General features: G+C 64.1%; 1 protein-coding gene across 29 annotated transcripts in view; it reads left to right on the top strand.

The window, feature by feature from the left end:
* KIF1A (kinesin family member 1A) overlaps positions 1 to 20,351 on the top strand; it is a 37,948-nt gene extending 17,597 nt beyond the window's left edge. For 4 of the 29 annotated variants that reach the window (XM_040566765.1, XM_040566761.1, XM_040566764.1 and 1 more), the window contains 29 exons: positions 105 to 198; positions 729 to 877; positions 1,587 to 1,765; positions 1,866 to 2,003; positions 2,783 to 3,040; positions 6,073 to 6,191; positions 6,276 to 6,361; positions 6,667 to 6,805; positions 6,957 to 7,125; positions 7,554 to 7,644; positions 7,816 to 7,934; positions 8,111 to 8,166; positions 9,340 to 9,448; positions 9,710 to 9,776; positions 9,882 to 9,966; positions 10,224 to 10,329; positions 12,014 to 12,040; positions 13,425 to 13,448; positions 14,716 to 14,830; positions 14,973 to 15,106; positions 15,265 to 15,326; positions 15,447 to 15,592; positions 15,865 to 16,077; positions 16,191 to 16,268; positions 16,440 to 16,618; positions 16,760 to 16,906; positions 17,028 to 17,220; positions 17,296 to 17,417; positions 17,976 to 20,351. In XM_040566765.1, the coding sequence (XP_040422699.1) occupies positions 105 to 198; positions 729 to 877; positions 1,587 to 1,765; positions 1,866 to 2,003; positions 2,783 to 3,040; positions 6,073 to 6,191; positions 6,276 to 6,361; positions 6,667 to 6,805; positions 6,957 to 7,125; positions 7,554 to 7,644; positions 7,816 to 7,934; positions 8,111 to 8,166; positions 9,340 to 9,448; positions 9,710 to 9,776; positions 9,882 to 9,966; positions 10,224 to 10,329; positions 12,014 to 12,040; positions 13,425 to 13,448; positions 14,716 to 14,830; positions 14,973 to 15,106; positions 15,265 to 15,326; positions 15,447 to 15,592; positions 15,865 to 16,077; positions 16,191 to 16,268; positions 16,440 to 16,618; positions 16,760 to 16,906; positions 17,028 to 17,220; positions 17,296 to 17,417; positions 17,976 to 18,018 (3,447 nt within the window). In that variant the 3' untranslated portion in view covers positions 18,019 to 20,351. The remainder of the gene's footprint in view (positions 1 to 104; positions 199 to 728; positions 878 to 1,586; positions 1,766 to 1,865; positions 2,004 to 2,782; positions 3,041 to 6,072; positions 6,192 to 6,275; positions 6,362 to 6,666; positions 6,806 to 6,956; positions 7,126 to 7,553; positions 7,645 to 7,815; positions 7,935 to 8,110; positions 8,167 to 9,339; positions 9,449 to 9,709; positions 9,777 to 9,881; positions 9,967 to 10,223; positions 10,330 to 12,013; positions 12,041 to 13,424; positions 13,449 to 14,715; positions 14,831 to 14,972; positions 15,107 to 15,264; positions 15,327 to 15,446; positions 15,593 to 15,864; positions 16,078 to 16,190; positions 16,269 to 16,439; positions 16,619 to 16,759; positions 16,907 to 17,027; positions 17,221 to 17,295; positions 17,418 to 17,975) is intronic. The other 25 variants (XM_040566768.1, XM_040566758.1, XM_040566775.1 and 22 more) reach the window with 21 other exon arrangements.
* The last annotated feature ends 1,415 nt before the right edge of the window (positions 20,352 to 21,766 follow it).

Raw genomic sequence — 21,766 nt, 5'->3', positions numbered from 1 at the left:
TGTGGACCTGGAGGAGGGGGGAGGCTGCAGGGGAAGGGGGGATGTGCAGACGTTGGCTGAAGATCGCATCTTGTGGGCTGCATCATTCTCCCTGCTTTCCCCAGGACTATGAGAGCAAATTGGAGGCTCTGCAGAAGCAGATGGACTCTAGGTATTACCCTGAGGCCAATGAGGAAGAAGAAGAACCTGAAGATGAAGGTGAGTGCTTGGTGAGGAAGGAGGGATGAAAGGAGTTGGGTGGGCAGCCTGGCTGTGTTGTGTGCTGTGCGCTGACGTTACCTGCAGATGCATTTGGGGAGGGGAGATGGTATGGTCTGAGTTTCACCTCCATCCTGTCAGCCCTTTCGAGGAGGCATTAATAAAAAACAACCAGAAAATCGGTAAGAGAATGGATTTAGAGTAATGACCAAAAAAACAACCAAACAAAAAAGCTCGGTGCAACAACTGGCTGCAGAGCACCTCGGTGAGTCAGTAAGAAGTCCCCAGGAGGGTTTTTTGTGATGGGTTTGTCCATTGTTGCACCCGAACCCCTTCCCTACCTCCTTTGCCTGATGGCCGAGCAGGTGCCGGCAGGGAGGGTAGAGCTGCATTGCCGTTGCTTCCACGGCACCGCGGTGGGGCACAGAAGCTCCTTGTGGGAAGAAGTGCCGTGCACACAGGCACCTCTGTGCTGTGTCCTCCTCCTGGCCGCGGGACGCCTGTGGTGACTGTCCCTCTGCATCCCACAGTGCAGTGGACGGAGCGGGAGTTCGAGCTCGCCCTCTGGGCCTTCAGAAAGTGGAAGTGGTACCAGTTCACCTCCCTTCGTGACCTGCTGTGGGGCAACGCCATCTTCCTCAAGGAAGCCAACGCCATCAGTGTGGAGCTGAAGAAAAAGGTGGGTGCCTGCTACTGCCAGCCAAAGCTTCTGGTTGTCACCGCTGTGGCATTGCTGGGAGTTTGGCCCCAAGAGTCCCTTGGGGTTTCGGAGGGCGCACGGTGCTGCTGCTTGCCACTGCAGGCTTAGCGAGTGGGCGCAAAGCTGTGTGCTGGCAGGGAGCTAAGAGTCCAGAGCGGGTGGCTGCAGCACATCCCCGTCACACAGCTGTGCATGTCCCCATGCGGCGATGCCTGGGAAGCCTGAGAGAAGTGGCTCCAGCAGGGCGGGAAGGGCAGAGGCCAAGGGGGAAGCAGGGCTGGCTGCCCCTCACTCAGGACTCAGGGAGCTTCCTCACCCAGGGGCAGCGTTTCTGTGTTTAACCCTACGCAGTTCTTGCACGAATTTCTGAGCCTGCCTTTTGAAGTGTTCCTGCGTTTAGTGCATGCCACGTCTCAGGGTGAGCCCTGCTGCAGGGCCCCTCCTTGTCCTCCATTAGAGCCTGCTGAAGGCCACTTTTAGTTTTCCTGTTAGACAGGACGGTGTGCAGTCCTCCTCCTCTGCCTGGTCCTAGAGCTGCTCCGTGACTCTGCGTGGCACCCACAGCAGAGCCCTGAGCCAGACAAGTGTGCACGGTTGGGTGTTGCTCGGGGACATGCCAGGGACAGCCCAGGCTGACGGTGCCATGGTCCTCTTGGCAAGGTCGCCATCCCTCATTACCCCCTTCCAGGTCCAGTTCCAGTTTGTCCTCCTGACGGACACGCTGTATTCGCCTCTCCCTCCCGACCTGCTGCCTCCTGATGCTGCCAAGGACCGGGAGAAGCGGCCATTCCCCCGGACCATCGTGGCTGTGGAGGTGCAGGACCAGAAGAACGGGGCAACGCATTACTGGACCCTGGAGAAGCTCAGGTGGGGCAAGAGATGCCCACGCCGGGCTGGCTTAGAGTGGGAGGGCTTGGCCGGCCCCGGCCTGGTTTCTCACAGCCACCCGGTGTCCCTGTGCCCGCAGGCAGCGCCTGGACCTAATGCGCGAAATGTACGACCGTGCAGCAGAAGTGCCTTCGAGCGTCATCGAGGACTGCGACAACGTGGTGACCGGCGGAGATCCCTTCTACGACCGCTTCCCGTGGTTCAGGCTGGTTGGCAGGTGAGCGCTTTGTCTCCTCCAACACGCAGCTCAGGGGCACGGCGTCCCCCTGGGGCAGCACTGCTGCCAGAGGAAGCCATCCTCCTGCTCGTGACGGCCCCGCCGCGCCTGCTTCTGGCACCCCGCGGTGGCTGGTCACCCTCCTGCCTGCCACGGAGCGGTGCCACCCCGCAGGGGCTGCCAGCTGCGGGAGGGCACAGCCAGCAGAGGGGCTGCAGGCAGGGGTGGGCAGAGAGCCCGTGCCACCGTGCCTGCCGCCTGTCTGTGAGCCCGGCCGTAGGTGTTCGTGTCCAAGCATCTGTCTGTGCCGCCCGTGCCGTGCGTCTCCATGTGCTCCCCGCGCGGTGCCGGCGGCGAGGACAGGCAGCCCCGGTGGGGACACACAGACGTGTGTGCCGCAGAGGTGTCACCCCATGCCATGGCACTGCCGGCAGCGGGATTCCCCTCGGCGGTGGGGCATCGCCCAGCCTCATGTCTTGTGCTCTGTCCCCGCTGCGCTGCACTGCCTGCAAAGCCAGCGACGGGAATCCCCGTGTTTGCACCAGTTTGTTGGGTCACTCTTTTTTCTACACTTTATAGCCGATGGCCGTTGGTGGCTTCCTTTAAAGATGTGCTGGACGGGCAGGTCTCTGTTTCCCGACATCCCTCGGTTTGAGCAGAAACCAAACCAAACCGAAAAAAAAAAAAAAAAAAAAGGCAAAGCAAAATTCCTATTCTTGCTCTCTCTGTTTGGAACAGCTGGTGTTAACCTGTCTTCTATCTTGTTGTACTAACCTTAGTTCAGATATCTCTGGCTGCAACAGCTCTCCTCTTTTCAACACATGCATGAGCGAGCGCATGGCTGATCTCACCCCCTCCCCTACCTTCTCGAACCCCGACTCCGACATCACCGAGCCTGCTGACGAGCAGCACGAGGGGCAGGAGGAGGAGGAGGAGGAGGCGGAGGACCTGGAGGAAGACATCTTTCCGGAGTGCCCGCTGTGTGATGGCCGGGATCCGTTTTACGACCGCTCCCCCCTGTTCAGTTTAGTAGGAAGGTTGGTGAGGTTTTAGGAGAGCATGCCGGGAAGGAACTAGCTCTTTCGCATGAGGGAACTGCTTTCTGGCACGACCCCCACCTCCAGGGCATCCCACGGGCGCAGGGGTGGCTGGCTGGCCACGAGAGCCGCCGCGGCCACCGAGGTAGGGCTGTGGTGAGCACGGCGCCGAGGGCACAGGGACCGCGGAGGCAGAGTGAGCGCGCTGACCCAGCGCGAGACCCCTTAGGCAGGTCCCTGCTTTGGGCAGCCCCCAAAAACATCAGGTCACCGTTTCCCTGGCATCCAGTGTGCTGCAGGACCTGTGCTATGGGGTCTGGGCCTTTTTGTCCCTGAAAGGGTCACCTCCTGCCAGTCGCAGTGAAGACCGTGAGCGCACGGCTCTGCGTCTTTGTCCCAGGGCAGCGGTGTGCAGGTGCTGTGAGGCCGCAAGTTTCGCAGCTGTCCCAGCGCAGCAGGGAGAAATGGGGCTGTGCCAGTCTGCGTGAGCCCCTGGGATGACTGGGGGGCGCTCAGGTGGCTTGGGGGAGCCATGGGAGTGAGGGGAGCCTGGGATCAGGAAGGAGGACTCTGGAAAGCAGTTTTCTCTTGCTGCCTGTGCCCCATGAGCAGCTCAGGGCTATTCCCGCAGGCTGGCAGCCGCCAGCACAGGGGATGCTCAGGGGTGGCGGCACACAGGGATCTGGGCTGCAGGAGCAGGAATGGACGAGAGCCTCGATTTCTCCTCCCTGTTTGCCAGGAGAGCCCTGGGCTCAGCCACTCTTGGCCTGGAGCGACCCCTCAGGCTCCAGCTGTGCCTTGAGACTCAGTTGCGAGTCACCCATCCCCAAAACGCCCTCCTGATGCGGGCAGGGTGATGCTGGCCTCCCTGGTTTCGCTGCAGAAGTCTTCCCAAGGGGACAAGGGGACGTGTGCCTGGAGCAGGACCCGGAGCCCCCACTCCGGGGGCTGGGAGGGTTCACTGAAGGCAGCCCCCCCCACCAGGGCTGCTCTTCCTCGCTGTGTTAAAACCTGGGGCGCGGGGAGCGAGGTGGGGAGGAGACAGAGCAGCTCAGGCAGAGAGGGAGGAGGTGGGGTAAGAGCCCTGCAGCCTCAGACCGAAAGAGCTGGGTTCTTCCGCCTTTTTTTTTTTCCTTTTTCTTTTTTCCGTTTTTTCAAAAACCAAAACCAAAACCAAAACTCTTGGGGGCACCTCAAAATCAAACCCACCGACCTGCCGAGCAAGCCTCCATGGCCACGGGCCCCGCTCTGTGCCGGGGGGACGGTCCCCCTGGTCGTCCCCTCGGGCTCTCCCAACTTCTTTTGAGTCTGCCCCGGGTTTGGCTCCCCGCGCAGCAGCTGTGCTGGCCACATTTCTTGTGAAGTGTGCTTTGATTGGTTTATGATTGGATCCTTGTCTTTGATTATTTTTTTTCCTTTATTTCTTTCTTTCATTTTTTTTTTTAATTTTATTTTTAGCTGCTGGCTCTCTCTCTCCAAAGCTTTAGCGAAAATTGGGGTTATTTCACTTTTGTCTTACTTTGGAAAGGCTTTTCTTTGGTCTGAGCATGCCATCTTTGCACCTCACCAATCTTGTGGTTAGTGTCCCTGCCCTCCTTCCTCTAGTGACACACTTGTCCCCCTCCTCCCTGCCCTCCTCCTCCTCCTCCCTCCCTCCCTCCCTCCCCTCCATCCTTTCCCTTACTCCGTTACCCCCCACCTCACTCCGGTTTCATCCCGATGAGCTGCCCGGTGTTTTTGGGGCAGGAGAAAGACGTGCGGGCGCTCCCCAACCCGTGCCTGCTCCAGCCCCTCGGCCCTGCTGGCCTCCAAGAAGAGATGGGGCAAGACAGGGACGCCTGGCGGGGGATCGCGCTCCGTGCCTCAGTCCCTCGTGGAGTCTCTTTGGGTGGAAAAAGGCTCAGACAGCGGTTTGAGGTCGGCCGGAGCTACAGCAGCAGGGAGAACCTCTGAACCTCAAGGTCTGGGCTTCACATGCAGGGCTGCGGCCTTCCTGCAAGAGCCCCGCCGTGCTTTCGGATGCTGTTTGGATGCCTGCGAGGTTAGGAAGCCGTGAGCAGCAAAGCCAAGCTGCTTGGAGATGTTTGCAGCCCCCGCGGGAGCCTCCCAAAGCCGACGTGTCCTGGCGGGTGCCATCAGGATCCTGACCACGGAGCACAAGGATGCTGCAGGAGAGCAGGGCCGAGGGCACGGCGTGCTTCCACCACCGGTGCGCCAGAAGAAACGCTGCGACTTGGGCAGAAAGGACCAAAATCGGTCCCCAGCTCGCAGCCGGGGAGGGAGGCACCGAGCCAGCTGGCCGCCAGCGTGAGGAAGGCAGGAAGAGGAGGCCGAACACCTGAGGGATGGGGAGCACCGCACGGCCACGTGCCTGTCCCCAGCCCGACCGCCAGGAGGAGGTCCCCGGGAGCTCAGCTGTCACCTCGGAGCCCCGGGGTGGCACCTCGCCCGGTGATGTCCCAGCGGGTGGCCCGGGACCCCAAGGCCCCAGGCAGGACGGGGCGGGGGACACGTGCACGCCGCCAGTGCCACCAGCCACGCCACGCAGCCTCCCCAGCCACCTCCAGCCACCGCCGCCCAGGGCAGGTTCACCTCTGGAGGCTCCGGGGCCCCAGGCAGGACCTTCTCCTCCCTCCCCTCCCTCGCCCCTTCCCTCCCCACCCCGGCCTCGCCTCGCCCGCTCCCTGTTGCCTCCGCAGCACCCCCGAGCTCTCTCACAGCACCTCCTGCCCCCGTCCTCCAGCTCGTCACTGCCACGACGGTCCTCCTCCCGGCTTGTTGCGGCACCGGCGCAGTCCCATCCCCTCCCCTCCCCAGGACGCGCTCCCGCCCGCAGCGGAGGGGACGGCCGGCGAGGCGCGCCTGCTCCCTGCCCCGCGCTGGCCCTGGCTGCCCCTCATGGCTTTGCTTTGCAGCGCCGTCGCGGCCTCAGTGGTGACCTGGGACCCGGCCGCCGGCGGCCGCCACCCGCGCCTGGGGACGCGCGGGCGGGGGCGGTGACGGCGCTCCCCGTGTCGCTTCCCCCCCGGCAGGGCCTTCGTGTACCTCAGCAACCTGCTGTACCCCGTGCCCCTGGTCCATCGCGTGGCCATCGTCAGCGAGAAGGGCGAGGTGAAGGGCTTCCTGCGCGTGGCCGTCCAGGCCATCTCAGGTAGGAGGCGAGGCCCCGCGTCGCCTCGGCCCGCGCGTTCCCCCGGGGCTCCCCCGCTAACGCCTCGGCACCTTCCTCCCCCAGCCGACGAGGAGGCCCCAGACTATGGCTCCGGAGTGCGGCAGTCAGGGACGGCAAAGATATCCTTCGATGACCAGCACTTTGAGAAGGTACGGCCGCGGCGGTGGCACGGGGGCATTGTCTGTAGAGCCGCTGCTCTCCGAGGCATGCTTCTCCCCTGGGGTTTGAAGGAGCGTGCTGCTCTCTGCCCTGTCCCAGCCATCGGGCGGTGCAAAGCACGCTCCGGGTGACATCTGGCCCTGGTCCCGCTGCTCGAGGAGCCCTGTCCTGGGGGGGCTGCTGTGGGGCGCGACGGACGAGCCGGAGCTGCCCGTGTGGCTGTACCCGTGCTCGGCACCGTGGTGGCGGCAGCGCCGGCCTCCCTCAGGCACGCTTCTCTATCGCCCCCCTGCAGTTCCAGTCCGAGTCCTGCCCCGCCGTGGGGATGTCCCGCTCGGGAACCTCCCAGGAGGAGCTGCGCATCGTCGAAGGCCAGGGGCAGATCAGTGACTTGGGGCCCTCCGCCGATGAAGTCAACAACAACACCTGCGCAGGTGAGTGGCGAGCCACCCGCACTCACCACCGGGGCCATCTGAGCACTGCAAGCCCACGCCTCTGGCAGCTCACGCCCAGCAGCAGTGCAGAGCTGTTGGCAGGCGTCAGGAAGACAACTCCTGACGTCCGAGGGCTCTCTTCTCCACGCAGTGACACCAGAGGACCTTCTCCTGGACAGCCCAGAGAAGTCCACAATGGATGGGCCCCTGGAGGCAGCTCTGGACCACCTGAAGCTGGGCAGCATCTTCACTTTCCGAGTGACTGTCCTGCAAGCCTCCAGCATCTCAGCAGAATATGCAGATATCTTCTGCCAGTTCAAGTGAGACCACGGTGGCCCCCAGCCCATTTTCTCCCTCCACGCTCTGGCCTTCACCTCCTCTGGTTGCCCCAGGAGGAGGCAGGCAGGGGTAGCGCTGGGAGCTTCATCCCATGCTCTGCTCTCGTCCTTGATTCCGCTCCATGGCTTTCATGGAAGGGGAGGCAAAACCAAGAGGTGCAGGGTGAGCGTGCGTGTTAGCCTGGACACACATTTGGTCACTGGTGAAAGCTGAAGACAGCATCTGATAGGCGCTGGGGGGCTGCGGATTAGCGTGGGGCGGGTTTTCTGTGTCAGCCCAGGCCAGGTGACAGGACACAGCCCTGTGTGGGGCACAGGCTTGGCCCCTACCCACTCTCCCCTCCCTGTTCCCTCACACACACCTGCTGCACTGTTCTGCAGCCCCCGAACACCTTCCCTTCCCTTTGCAGTTTCATCCATCGCCACGACGAGGCCTTTTCAACAGAGCCCTTGAAGAACACAGGGCGAGGGCCGCCGCTGGGATTCTACCACGTCCAAAACGTGAGTACCCTGCCTCTGGGCACCCCCTCACCCCCCCAGCTGCTGGTGTCTCCCTAGGGTGTCAGGCAGATCTTCTCCCCAGAGCAGCCCCTTCTTCCCCAGTGCCTGTTTTCTCAGCGCATCACATCCCGTTCTAAACCAGACAGCATGGTTGCATGCTTTTTCTCTCAGATTGCTGTGGAGGTGACCAAGTCCTTCATCGAGTACATCAAGAGCCAGCCGATTGTATTTGAAGTTTTTGGGCACTATCAGCAACACCCCTTCCCACCTCTCTGCAAGGACGTCCTCAGGTGGGTGCCCCTGGCCACGTGCCGGTCTTCCTGCCTTCCCCTGGTGCCGCGGGGCTGGGCTGGGAGAGCACCCTGGCTTCACAGGGGTGCGGAGGAAGGTGGCCCCAGGCCGGATTTGGGGACCCCTTGCCAGTTCCTGCTGCAGGTGCTTTTATCCGAGCCTGTTCTCTCTACAGCCCACTGAGGCCATCCCGGCGCCACTTCCCCCGGGTGATGCCGCTCTCCAAGCCAGGTAGGAGACCGCGTCCTGCCCCTCTCCTGCAGTCCCCAGGCTGCAGACTAGGTCCCCTGCTGCGCCCCGCTCCCTGCGCCCTCTTGCCATGGGCTTGCAGGGCAGGGCCTGAGGGGGCGTCACCAAATATGTTGTGCACCACAGCACCCGGAGGCCCTTCAGCACCCACTCGCTCAGTGTACGGCTGACGCAAACCCCTTTGCAAGTGCTTTTTCCCCTGTGCTCACGGCAGCCCCGTGGTCCCCCCTCCCTCGTGCCAAGTGTCTGTGTGTAACCGCTTTGCTTTGTGTTGGCCTCTCTGTTTGTCTCCCTCCCCCCCTCCCTCCCTCCCCCCCTCCCCACAAGAGCACACCAAACCCCTCCGGCTCACCGGGTGCTCGGTGCCAGCTGCCCTGGCGGGCTCGCTCCTGGACACGCTCTCCGGGCACGTGCTGGCAGCCGCCACCGCCGCTACCTCCCTCCTGTGGCACGGCGTGGAGGAGCCCGCCTGCCCGCCGCCCCTGCCCGCCACGGACCGTGCAGTCAGGAAGGCGCAGAAGCCGGGTTCGTGCCCGCACGGGGCTGTAGCAGGGCCAGCGGCTCCTCGGGTCTCCTGCCGCAGCCGTCCCCTGGGGCACGCAGTGCCTGGAGCTCCTGAAGCCGCCCTTGCAGGGGCTGGGCAAGTCTCCACTGCCTCTGGCTGCTGAGACCCGAGTTGCTCTGGTTCGGCCGAGTGCGGTGGTTTGCTGTGATGCCTGCCCGCATCCCGCTCCAGCACCGAAGGATATGCGCCGGCCGCCCCTCTCCGGCTGTCCACAAGCTGCTCCCCTGGTGCTGGAACGGTGCTGTGTGGTTTGGGTCCTGTCCCTGCACCTGCTGGGGCTGCAGGGCTGGGATGGGTGTCTCCGGGGGAAGCCCCATCCTGAACTCTCGCTGCTCTGCTTTGGGAGCGGGAGGAAGCACACGACGGCCAGCGAGGTCCCCGGGATGGGGCTGTGTCCCCCTGGACTAGTGTCCCCCCCACACTGCCTTCTGCCTTGCTGCTGCCCTGCTTGGTGGCTCCGCCTGTCTGACCCCAGCTCCCTTGCCTGCTCTGCCTTCCCCTGCTTGCTGCTATGTGCCGGGCTCCAAACTTCAGCAGCAGCCTCCTCCTTCTCTGCCTCGGCATTAAGTTGTCCTTCCCACCTGCTGCAGTGCCTGCCACCAAACTGAGCACCATGACTCGTCCCAGTGCCGGACCCTGCCAGTGCAAGTACGACCTGATGGTCTTCTTCGAGATCTGCGAGCTGGAGGCCAATGGCGAGTAAGTCCTGCCTGTGAGCCCTGGGCACGGTCACGCCTGCGTGTGCAAGCTCCCCAGGGGCACCCCCGAGCAGCGAGGATTCCTTCTTCCTCGGGATCAGTTGCCCCAGTGGTGGTGTGCGGAGTGTCTGGGGACGCGAGGTGTCCCGGCACCCTCTCTGGGTGAACGGTGCCGCCTGCTTGCGGTTCTGTGGCGAAAGAGAAGCATGGTGGGCTTGGGCACACGAGCAGAGCCGTGTCCCACCACCATCCTCTCTTCCAGCTACATCCCGGCCGTTGTGGACCACCGCGGAGGCATGCCGTGCCACGGCACCTTCCTGCTCCACCAGGTATTCCCTCCCCGAGTCCCTGTTGCACCCTGCCTGGCTCCTGCCTCGCTGCCCAGGCTCTGTACTAACCACTGCCCTTTTCTCGCTGGCCTCGGGGGGTCTCAGGGTATCCAGAGGAGGATCACCGTCACCTTGGTGCATGAAACGGGCAGCCTGATCCGCTGGAAGGAAGTGCGGGAGCTGGTTGTGGGTAAGCAGAGCTGGGTGGGGCGGAATCGGAGCTCCCCCCAAAATCCTCCCCGCATCCTTAGGGATTTGTTCCTCTTCTCCCTCTCCCTTTCCCACTTATTGCCTGCTATTGTGATTGAAATAGCAAAGAGGTGACTGCTCCCTGTGTGCCACCACGGGGCCATCATGGTCCTGGGCACCAGTTGGGACGCAAGGGAGACCCACGCCGGTCACGAGGACCCTGGCAGAGGATCTGAGCGGGTCCTGCTGCATTTGCAGGTCGGATCCGGAACACCCCAGAAGCTGACGAGTCTCTCATCGACCCCAACATCCTGTCCCTGAACATCCTGTCCTCTGGCTACATCCATCCTTCCCAGGATGACCGGTGCGTGCCACTGCTTCTCTTGCTCTTCCCCCGGCTGCAGCACTGGGGGAGATGTGGGGACCCCCCTCTCCCTTGGGCGCTCTGAGCCCCTCTGCAGGGTCCTGCTGGCCCTTGCTGCTTTGGGGCGGGGGGTGCTGCTTTTCTCGAGCTGCAGAGGGTCTCACGGAGCCCCCAAAGCCTGGGACACCAGCCCCGTTCCTCCTCCTCCTCCCTGAAGCCCTTCCAGACCGTGGGTGGCCATGTGGCGTATCGGGGTCAGGGTCCTGTTCAGTGACAGTGACGGGAGGTTGTGCTGACCCTGCCACAGACTCTGTCCTGCGTCCTGGCTAAATGGCTGGAAATGCTGCTTCGTGCCCATGGTGTCTGGGGCCGTGGGGGAAAGCCCCTCACGCTTGCCCTGGCAGGGCTGTCCCCGCACCGAGGCTGTGGTGTGGCCACCCCACGTGGTCGGAGCGTGTGCATGTGGGGTGCTGTGACATTTGGGGGTGAGAGTCGGGCTGGGCGTTGGTGGCTCGGGGAGCGGCGGGGGCCGGTCCTGAGCAGTGAGCAGGGCAGTTCCCAGCATAGGAGCACAGTTCCTGGCATAGGAGCATCCCGGATGGCAGCAGGACCATCTTTCCCCTCATTTTTGGGACCGCTGGGTCACTCCTCCCCGGGGAGGCTGGTGTCTCGGTGACAAAGCTCTGGCTGCGAGGTGCCACCCTGCAGTGCAGGCAGGGAGCGCCCAGGCACGGGGCCGGGGTGCGCGTGTGAGCGTCGGGCATTGTCACACCCGTTGGGACAGCAAAGCGAGGCCAGGCAGGAGGCTGGTGGCCCGGGACGGCGGGGCGAGGAGGATTCACACCGGCAGAGCCATGGCGGTTGTTGCCAGATGCAAAGGAGCCGGGCGGATGCGACAGCCAGGCTCGCGGGGCTGCCCTGATGTGCATCAGCCTCTGCTGTCTGGGATGCTGCCAGATCTGGTCTCCGGCATCCCCGGTGCAGCCAGGCAGAGGGAACGCGGCTCCTGCCTTCCCCGGCGTGCGGGGCAGGAGGCTCCGCGCATCTCCCGGGGGTGCTCGGGGAGGGGAGCAGGCGGATGGGGACGTGGGGTTTGCAGGAGCTGGTCTCGCCCACCTGCTGGGGGGATTGCCTGGGAGCAAGCCCCGCAGCAGGGCCACGGGGTACCCGCCGTCTCCCTGGGGAGCCCGGGCGCGGGGCCGGGGGGCAGCGGCGGGTGCCGGCTGGCACGGCGGGGGACGGAGGACGCTGGCTCCCAGCAAGATGCCGAGGGGCCGCTGCAGCAACCCCGCGCTTCCATCCCGCCGCGGTCCTGCATGCTCCGACCCCAGACGCCTGCCGGGGACGCGAGGCCGAGGGCGGCAGCGGGCAGAGCGGTGCCCGCCTCGCCCTCCTCCCAGCCTGCTTCTGCTCCCCGCTTTGCTACCGGCCGCCACGCAGCCTCCATCGCCGACAGCAGGCCCTGCCTCTGCCCATCTCCCACAGCCTCCCGGACCTTTTGGGGCAGCCTCTGCAGGGACGTTCGGCGCTCCCCGGCACCCTCCCTCCTGCCCGCCGCATGCCCGGGCAGCGCTGGGGTGCGGCGGGCAGCGCCCAAGAGCCTTCCTTGCTTCTCTCCAAACCCGCTGCTGCCGCTGCCCACCCGAGCCCACACTAACCATGTGATTGTTTTGTGTTTTCGCAGGCAGTTTCTTGATTCGGATATGCCTAGGTATTATTTGTTTCCATTGGTTTTTTTTCCACCCCCCCTCTGCTCTTTCCCTCTCTCTCCCCCGCACCTCAGCACTCTCACTCCCGCCGGTGGCGGCACTTGGGTCTCCAGCCCCCCCCTCCACGTCTTCCTCCTCTCACCACATCCCGGGCACCTCTCTCTCACGCCGCCCCTTCCCCGCGGGTTTTGCTGTTTGTTTGGATCGCGATCTCGCTCCTCCTCGCTCTCGCTCTCGCTGGCCTGTGCTCCCATCGCCTGGTTTTGGTTTTGTTCTCGCCTTTTCACTTCGCTGCTCTCCGGCATCCGGCCAGGGACCCGTGGCTCCGTCCCCCCCTGCTCCTGCCCCAGCCCTGCGTGGGGAGGGTGCTGGGGACCCGTGCTGGGTGCTGGGCTGCGTGGGAGCGTGTGCGTGTCGTACGCATGCCCCGCAGCCGCTGTGGGGGCTGCCAGCACCCGCACAGCCCTCCTGCGTGCGTAGGCGCAGCGTACACGCGGCGGGGTGGCGACGGTGGCTGCATCGGGGAGACTGGGGCCGGGGTCTGCCAAGTGCCACCTGCAGCATCCAGAGGCCGCTCCCGTTTGGGGATGCCAGGGGACATCCGTCTGTCTGTCTGTCCCTCCGGTGGCACCCTGTCCCAGCAGGGTGCTCGGGGACGGCACAGATGGCCGCAGGAGCACGTGGGCTTGCCCTGGCGCTGCCCGTGGGCTCTGAGGCTGCTGCAGGGTGACGCTCACCTGGCGTGGCAGGGAAGGTTGAGGAGACCCCCTCCTGCTGCCTGGGCGGAGGCAGGCGAGCTGCTCTGCCCTGCCGGGCCTGACCACGGACACCTTTCAGGCCCCAGGAGAGCAGAGAGGCTGCTCCGAGACCTGTCGCCTCCGCAGGGGTCCTGCAGAGAGGGCAGAGTTCAGGGAGGAAGGTCTGGGGCTGCAGAGGGCTTTCTGCAACATCCCTAAAGCGGGTAAACCTCGGGATTGCCCTGCTGAGCTCTTTTGGGCTCCTGATTTGGGGGCCGTGCCGGCAGGAGCAATCAGGGGAACGCGAGTGACGATGCAGAGCTTGGTGTCAAAGCCCCGCGTGGCACGGGGAATGGCCACCGTGCCCGCTGGGGAATTTCCTACGTGAAATTTCTGTCCCACGGCGCGGGCCTTGAGCTGAACGCTGATGGTCACCGGGCTCTGCTGGGCTCCCCCGTCCCCCGAGCAGCCCCAGGGCAGAGCCGTTGCGCTGCGCTGCTCCTCCTCCCTCCCTGCGCGCCCCGTCCCACGCAGCGGGCGCTGCAGGGCGCGTGTCGGTAGCGGCCTTGTACGGACGACGCTTTCTGACGTTTCGTTTCTCTGTGTGTGTACGTGTGTGTGTTTGTCCTGGGTTGCCTTCTACTTATAGCATTTCATTCGGAAATGACACTAGGTATTTCGCGCGTACTCGCTCGGTCTGGTCCCTCCTGCTTTTCTCTCTTTCTCCTTCGCCTCGTTCCTTTGCTTTTTGCTCTCTTTCCCCCTTCCCCTTACTCTCCTCTTCTCTGATATCCTCCTCCCTTGGGAGCTCTCTCTTCTCAAGTGGTCTGTGTCTGAAAAGCGATCCTTCGCCTCGACTCTGTCTCATGTGGTTTCCACGTACGCGACGCCTTCCAGAGCGCGACTCGCTCTTGTGCAGCGTGCTGTCCCGAGCAGGGGCGGTGGCAGCGCGTCCCCGGGCGCAGCCAAAGCCCCGCTCCCGGCCCCGGCACAGCCCTGGCTCTCGCCGCGTTGCTGCTTGCCCCCCCGGACGTGGTTTTGCCGTGCCGCCGTTGTGCCACGGCTTCCTGAGGGTGCTCACGCAGGAACCGGGGCTGGGGCAGCCCCGGGCCCGTTGTGACCGCGGGTGGCCGGAGCCGGGGGGCTCCAGCAGCAGGGGGGTGACGCTGCGGTCCCCAGTGCTCTTGACCCTGAGACACCTCCTGCTTCCCCCCCCCCACCCGTCCTCCCACCCCAAAAGTGCAGCCGCTGCTCTGCACCGTCCTTTGTGGGGTCCCACCAGTGCTCACCCTGCTGGCTCCTGCCCGGCCGCCCCAGTGCAGAGGCGGGGAGGTGGAAAACGCAGCGAGGGGAGCGGGGCGGCCAGCAGGGACGTTGTGGGCAGCAGCCAGGGCACAGCAAGAGCAGGGGAAGGCAGCCCCACGGGCACCGAATGCTGGTCCCCGGGTCCCACAGGCTGGGGGGGGGCTGCCCCCGCTGAGCTGCTCCCCGCTGTGCTGAGCATCTCCCCCCTTCCTGCTCCAGCCGTCGTCACCCAAGTGGTGATGGCCGTTCCCGGGGTGCCAGGATGGGTGGCAGGGCCCTGGCCCCGGTGTGCTGGGGGTGACAGCTCACCTCGAGCACTGGGGACACGTTCCCTCCTCTGTCCCTCTGTCCCCACCTCCCCGCCTTGCCCCGCACCCCAGCTGAGCCCCCCACTCCACCCCAAACCCCTGCGCCCGCTCCCGTTGCGTGGGCGCCGTGTCCCCCTCCCGCTGCACCCATCCTGCCTCGGCTTTGCCTTGAGCCTGCATCCCCCGGAGCGGCTGTCCCCAAACGTCCCGTGCATGCCCGTGTGTCCCCGCAGGCCTGCCGCAGTGCTGCCGGGGGGGTGCCGTCTCCTCGCTCGCTGGCCCGAGTTTCGGGGGGGTCGTTTCAGCGGCTCTGCTTTTTCTCGGCAGGACTTTCTACCAGTTTGAGACGGCGTGGGACAGCTCCATGCACAACTCCCTGCTGCTCAACCGCGTCACCCCGTACCGGGAGAAAATCTACATCACCCTTTCCGCATACATTGAGGCAAGGATCTGGCTCCGTGCAGCTGGAATGCAAACAAGGGCTGGTGTTTCGCCCACTGTCGGGGTGCCACTGGGGTTTACCCTCCCCCCCCTTGATTGGCACTGATGCTCCTCTGCTCTCCTCTCTCCCCACCCTGCTGCAGATGGAGAACTGCACCCAGCCCGCCGTCATCACCAAAGATTTCTGCATGGTTTTCTACTCCCGCGACGCCAAGCTCCCTGCCTCCCGCTCCATCCGCAACCTCTTCGGCAGCGGCAGCCTGCGGGCTTCGGAGAGGTACCCTCACCCTCCTGGGTTTTTTGGGGGGAGGATTGGGGGGAAGCGATGCCGCCAGCACCCGCGGGACGGGAGCTGCCCTGGAGCAGCGTGTGGGGAACACCCTCGGGGTGTGGGGACGGGGCACACAGCCAGGTGACACCTCCCTCCGCTTTCAGCAACCGCGTGACGGGCGTCTACGAGCTGAGCCTGTGCCGTGTGGCGGATGCCGGCAGTCCAGGTGGGTGCCCTGCTTCTGCCTTCAAACGCTGCGGGGCTGCGGTACGAGCTGCGGAGCCGTGCGTCCGTCCACCCCCCCATCCCCGTGTCTGTCCCCCGAGCCGTGCGTCTGTCCCCACAGGCATGCAGAGGCGTCGCCGGCGTGTGCTGGACACCTCCGTAGCCTACGTCAGGGGAGAGGAGAACCTGGCCGGCTGGCGGCCCCGCAGCGACAGCCTCATCCTCGACCATCAGTGGGAGCTGGAGAAACTCAGCCTCCTGCAAGAAGTAAGGGCTGGGAAGGGCCGCGCCGGGCTGAGGCCGCGCTTTGCAGCAGTGGGCGCCGAATGCACCCGGCGCTCCCCACCCCGGTGTCCCGGCTGGGGCTCACGGGGCTGCGCTCGGCTCTGTCCCCACTGCGCCGCTGCTAGCCGGGTGCCAGCAGACCCACAGCTAACGAGCGGCTGGGTTAACGAGGCGTGGGAAGCGCGTTCTCCTAAAGGATGCCCCGGAGCCGGGTGTGGGGAGGCCTGGCACTGAGCGGGGCTGCCCTTGCCCAGGTGGAGAAGACCAGGCACTACCTGCTGCTGCGTGAGAAGCTGGAGACCACCCAGCGGCTGGGCCTGGAGAGCCTGTCCCCGTGCTCCAGCGAGGACTCCGAGTCTCGAAGCACCTCCTGCGTCTCCTCCCCGCTGTCTGCCGACGGGGCCCCGGAGGGACGGAGCTCTCTGCCCGAGACCCCCAGCGAGAGGCAGAAGGAGCTGGCCGTGAAGGTAGCGCCCCGGAGCCGGGGAGGGGTCCCGGGTGGCGGCAGTAACGCAGCGAGGAAGGTGGCGGGGTGGAGGAAGGTGCCTCCTGCCCCACCATCCTCCCTGTCCGCCCGCAGTGCCTGCGCCTGCTCACGCACACCTTCAACCGCGAGTACAGCCACAGCCACGTCTGCATCAGCGCCAGCGAGAGCAAGGTACCGGGGCGGCGAGGGAAACTTTGGGGTCTGTGGGGCTGGCAAGGGTCGGGAGGGATGCGTGGGGACTTGGGCTGGCAGGGCACGGGTGGGTGGCCCTGCTGCCACCCTCTGCTCGCCCGGCTGCTCTCAGAGCACCGATATGCATGTTCCTCTCCCTGCCCCGGCCAGAGCTGTGCCCGGCTTCGGGCAGAGACTCCAGTCCACACCTCCGCTCCTCCACAGCTGTCTGAAATGTCTGTGACCCTGATGAGAGATCCCTCCATGTCAGCTCTCGGGGTCACCACCCTCACCCCCTCCTCAACCTGCCCATCGCTGGTGGAAGGACGCTACAATGCCGTGGAAGTCAGGTATGAGGGTGGGCAGGAGGTCGGGCCGACTCCCCGTTGTCCACCGAGCAGGGTGGCCGTACCCCTCAGACGCGGTCGTGGCTGCTGGGTGTCCTCCGTCCTGCATTCCTCCTCCAACCCCATTCTCTCCTTCCCACCCAGAGCCCTGCAGGTCTCCCCTAGGGTGGAGAGTCCTGACCTGGAGCCTGTGGTGGAAGGGGAGCAGAAGAAGTCCCCAGCCCGCCGGCCTGAGGAAGAGAAGGAGCCCCAGCGTCTGCTGGTGCCCGACATTCAGGAGATCCGGGTCAGGTAGGAGCCACTGGGGAGGCCAGGAGAGGACCCCTACAGGGGCAGGGGGAGCAGCTGGTGCTTTTGGGCAGGGCGGACAGCGCCCTAGCGCAGCCACCTCCTCACTGTCCCCCCTCTGCAGCCCCATCGTCTCCAAAAAGGGCTACCTGCACTTCCTGGAGCCCCACACCAACGGGTGGGTGAAGCGCTTCGTGGTGGTCAGGCGCCCGTACGTCTACATCTACAACTCGGACAAGGACTCGGTGGAGAGGGCCATACTCAACCTCTCCAAGGCCCAAGTGGAGTACAGCGAGGACCAGCAGGCCATGCTGAAGGTGGGTGCAGCCCCTGCGGGGAGGGGGGAGCCTCCACACCGTGGGGCGAGGGGCTGACCCCCGGCTCTCCCCCAGCAGACCCCCAACACCTTCGCGGTGTGCACGGAGCACCGGGGCATCCTGCTGCAGGCAAGCAGTGACAAGGACATGCACGACTGGCTCTACGCCTTCAACCCCCTCCTGGCTGGGTCCATAAGGTAAGAGGGTGTGTGGAAGCCCCCGACATGGGGGGCAGGTCCGTGCTTCAGTGGAGGGTCTGCGGTGCCAGGGGGGTTGGTAGTTGCTGTCCCCGTGTTGTCCTCAGGCTGGCGAGCTGCTGTCCTTCTTGGCCAAGCACAGGGAGCACCTCCCGAGCCCAGCTGGGACAGGCTCTCAGCAGGCAGAGTTTGGATCGTGTTAATTTTGATTTCAGCTCTGCCCCCTTGGAGTTGCGAGGGGTCGTTCCTCCCCGCTTAACTGAGAGCCAGATCCTGGCTGGTACAGAGACTGAGCTCAAAGCAATGCCCACACGCAGCGCACTGAGCCTTTGCTCTTCTTGAGGTCATCTCAAGAACTTGTTGAGATCATCTCAAGCTGCAGGAGCAGGGGAATAGGAATAAATGCACAGAAATTCACGAGCTCTGGCAAAAGAGTGCTGCTGTTAACCCCCTGCCCTGCTGGCTCTGGCTGGATTCAAGCACCAGCCTGCACCCAGGGGACCCCAAATCTCCCTTTCCACATCTCTGACTTCTTTTGTTTCTCGGTTTCCGAATCAGATCCAAGCTGTCCAGAAGGAGAACAGCCCAGATGAGAATCTAACCTGAAAAACACCCTCCACCTCATCCGTCTGCCAGCAGGATCAAGATAGCTGATTCTGCCTCAAGAGTCCCCATGTTAACGTCCGATCTCTCACACCATCTGCTGCCCCAGCTGCCTGCTCCATGGAAGGATCTGTCTCGATTTACACCTTCACGGGGGAAACTCATTTCTGTTCGTAGCTGCAAACGCCCGGTCCCGCCTGGGCAGGATTTCTCGTGTGCATGTGATCTTCTGCCCATCCCCTCATGGGTGACCGTCATGTCACACAACCTGTAATGCTCCAGAAAGGTTCCTTTCGGAGGGGAGGGAGCAAGGAGGGTAGATTGGGTTAAAAGCTGGTCTTTGATCTACAGAGGTAGGCGTCTTGTAAAGCTCAGAGGTGAGAAATCAGGAGGAATTGCTTCCACGTGAAGGGAAAGCAGTAGTTTAGGTATGGGGATTTCCTAATTTATTGTGTCGACAAAAGATGGCAGGGCAAAATCAGGTGTCAGTAGTTTAAGATTATATTTATAAAGTATTTATTTCTATTTACGTCATAAAATCCCACACGCTGGGTCCCGGCCCCCGGACAACGCCTTCCCTGGGCTGGGGAGAGCCTTGGCGGCGGGCTGGTGCCAGGGCCACCGCGGCCCCTCTCCCAGGGACGCCTCTCCCGGGAGAGGGGACCGAGCGCGGCGGGCCTGTCCCCTGTCCCCTGCGGTGCAGACGTGCCCGGTGACTGCAGTGTGCTCGCCCTCGCCCCCCGTCCTTCCCCTGACCCTCCGCTTTGCCCCCCCAGTGCTTAAACTACTTTTCCCAGGAGCGGTGACCGGCCAAGGCACCACGTCTTCCCAAGCGAGGCAATTCCTCCCTGCCCCATCTACCTCTGGAGGGGGACGCATGCCAATTTCGGTGGCCAGGGCTCCCACGTCCACAAGGACAAGCCAACCTCCCCCAAGCAGCCCAGTGGGACGGTTGCGTGTCAGTGTGGGCGTGTGCTGAGGACAAGGTTTTGGCTCCTTCTTCTGCCCTGGGCCTGAAATTCAGCCCGTGTTGGCCGGCCGTGCCGCTGCCCCCTCCCTGGGGCCTCCTGCCAGGCAGCCGGGGAGCACGGCGGGCGGGCTGGCTGCTCTCAAAACCGTGTGAGAAAGACCCCCGGGAACTGGGGTTGGGAGCAGCCAGCCCAGCCACGGGGCCCCTCGCTGCCCTCGCCCCCAAGGGCTCCGCTGTCCCCTCCTGCAGGAAGAGCGGGGCTGAGGCAGAGGAGCGGGCAGCGCAGAGACCAGCGTGGGGCACTGGGCTGGGTTCGCTGGGGATGAGAGGGGCCGGGGCTTCTCACTTTTGTAGCTGACGTTTTCGTAGCCCTCTCCCCCCCGTTCCAGAAGTGCAATCTCACCTTCCTCCCCCCGCCTCCGTAGATGACTCCATCTGCTGCAGCACAAGAGCCGTGCTGGCGGGGGGCTCCCCAAGACAGAGGTGGCTCCGCTGCTGACGGCGGCCTCCTCCTCCCCAGCAGAGCACCCGGCCGCCGCCACCCCTGCTCGGCGTCCCTCCTCGCTCCGTCTCCGTTTGTTGGTCGTTTCACCAAGCGGGGGTGCTTCAGTTCAGGGCTTCCCGCGGGCAGCCCACGCAGCTCCGGGCAGGAAGGCAGGCGTCTTCCCCCACACATCCCCGGGCCCCCGCCGGGCCCCGCTTTGCCGTCACGCATTCACAGCCGACCTTAATTTGCACAGCACGGCCGAGCCTCGGCCCCACCGCGCGTCCCCACGCTGTCCCTTGTGTGTGTCGGGGCCGAGGCCGTCCCTCCATGACGTTTGCTCCTTTGTAAGCTGGCGAGGACACGGAGGACGGGGGCGGCTGGGGACGGGGACAGCCGTGCTTGGGGGGCGGCCAGTCCCTCGTGCCCTCGGGCAGAAGCTCCCCGTTTGACCGTTTTCCTCGTCCTGGATTTTGGCAAAACTCCTGCCCAGGGGGCAAGGAGGAGGAGGAGGAGGCTCCTCCGGGGTGAAGGCAGCTCCCGGCGGAGCCCTCCCCACGGGGACGGGCCTGGTGTCTGCCAGCGACCAGACACTGGGCCGGGGGCCCTGTGGGGCCGCGGTCCCGGTCCCCCCGCGGCGTGCCTGAGGCCAGCCAACCTGCAGAGCACGCGGCGGGGCCCGGCGTGCCGCCCTCCTCCCAGCAAGGCCCGAGGTGTGAGGCGGCCTCCGCCCCCCAGCCCCAGGCCCCCATGGGACGGGAGCCGTGTCCTGGCCCTGGCCCCCGTCCCGTGCCCCCACCCCATGCCCCCACACCCCCGTGTTGGAGCTTCGGGTCCCGGCCGCCCGTGTGCGCCAGGCTTGTTCGGTTCTGAAATAAATGTGGCATTGACGCAGCCGCCTGAGCGTCCTTCACTGGGGGGCTGGGGAGTGATCTGTTACGGGGTCGGGGGGAACGATCCCTTACTGTGGGGTCAGGGGGAGGTATCCTTTATTGAGGGGTTGGGGGGAGCGATCCTTTACTGGGGTGTCAGGGAGCGATCCTTCATTGGGGTGTCGGGGGAGTGAAGCTTTACTGGGGGGTCAGGAGGAGTGATCCTTTATTGAGGGATTAAGGGGAGCAATCCTTTATTGTAGGGCCGGTCCTCTTCAATGTTTTTATAAACGATTTGGATGTAGGGCTAGAAGGTGTTTTGAGCAAATTTGCCGACGACACCAAACCTGGAGGAGTTGTAGACTCTGCTGAGGGTGGAAAGGCCTTGCAGAGAGATCTGGACAGGTTGGAGAGCTGGGCGATCACCAACTGCATGAAGTTTAACAAAAGCAAGTGCTGGGTCCTGCACCTGGGAGGGGGAAACCCTGGCTATGCATACAGACTGGGCAACGAGACGCTGGAGAGCAGCCCCGCAGAGAGGGATCTGGGGGTTGTGGTTGACAGCAAGTTGAATATGAGCCAGCAGTGTGCCCTGGCAGCCAGGAGGGCCAACCGTATCCTGGGTGCATCAAGCACGGCATTGCTTGTTGGTCGAGGGAGGTGATTGTCCCGCTCTGCTCTGCGCTGGTGCGGCCTCACCTCGAGCACTGTGTGCAGTTCTGGGCACCGCAGTACAAAAAGGACATTAAACTGTTGGAGAGTGTCCAGAGGAGGGCTACAAGATGGTGAAGGGCCTGGAGGGGAAGACGTATGAGGAGCAGCTGAGGTCACCTGGCCTGTTCAGCCTGGAGAAGAGGAGGCTGAGGGGAGACCTCATCGCGGTCTACAGCTTCCTCGCGAGGGGGAGCGGAGGGGCAGGCGCCGATCTATTCTCCTTAGTGACCAGTGACAGGACCCACACGAATGGTGTCAAGCTGAGGCAGGGGAGGTTCAGGCTGGACATCAGGAAGAGGTTCTTCACTGAGAGGGTGGTCGCGCACTGGAAGAGGCTCCCCAGGGAAGTAGTCATGGCACCGAGCCTGTCGGAGCCTAAGAAGCGTTTGGACTGTGCACTTAGTCACATGGTCTAAAATTTTGGGTAGACCTGTGTGGAGCCAGGAGTTGGACTCGATGATCCTTGTGGGTCCCTTCCAACTCGGGATATTCTATGATTCTAAGATTGTGGGGTCGGGGGAGCGATCCTTTATTGTGGGGAGCAGTCTGTTATGGGGTTGGGGGGAGGTCAGGGGGAGCGATCCCTTACTGTGGGGGTCAGGGGGAGGGATCCTTTATTGGGGGGAGCGATCCCTTATGGGGTTGGGGGGACTGATCCTTTACTGGGGGGTCAGGGGGAGCGATCCCTTATTGGGGGGCTGAGGGG

The sequence above is a fragment of the Cygnus olor genome, chromosome 9 (genome assembly GCF_009769625.2).
Source record: "Cygnus olor isolate bCygOlo1 chromosome 9, bCygOlo1.pri.v2, whole genome shotgun sequence".
NCBI classification, from domain to species: domain Eukaryota; kingdom Metazoa; phylum Chordata; class Aves; order Anseriformes; family Anatidae; genus Cygnus; species Cygnus olor.
Note: the sequence above shows the minus strand (reverse complement) of the source record. Positions and strands in the feature narration are given on the sequence as shown.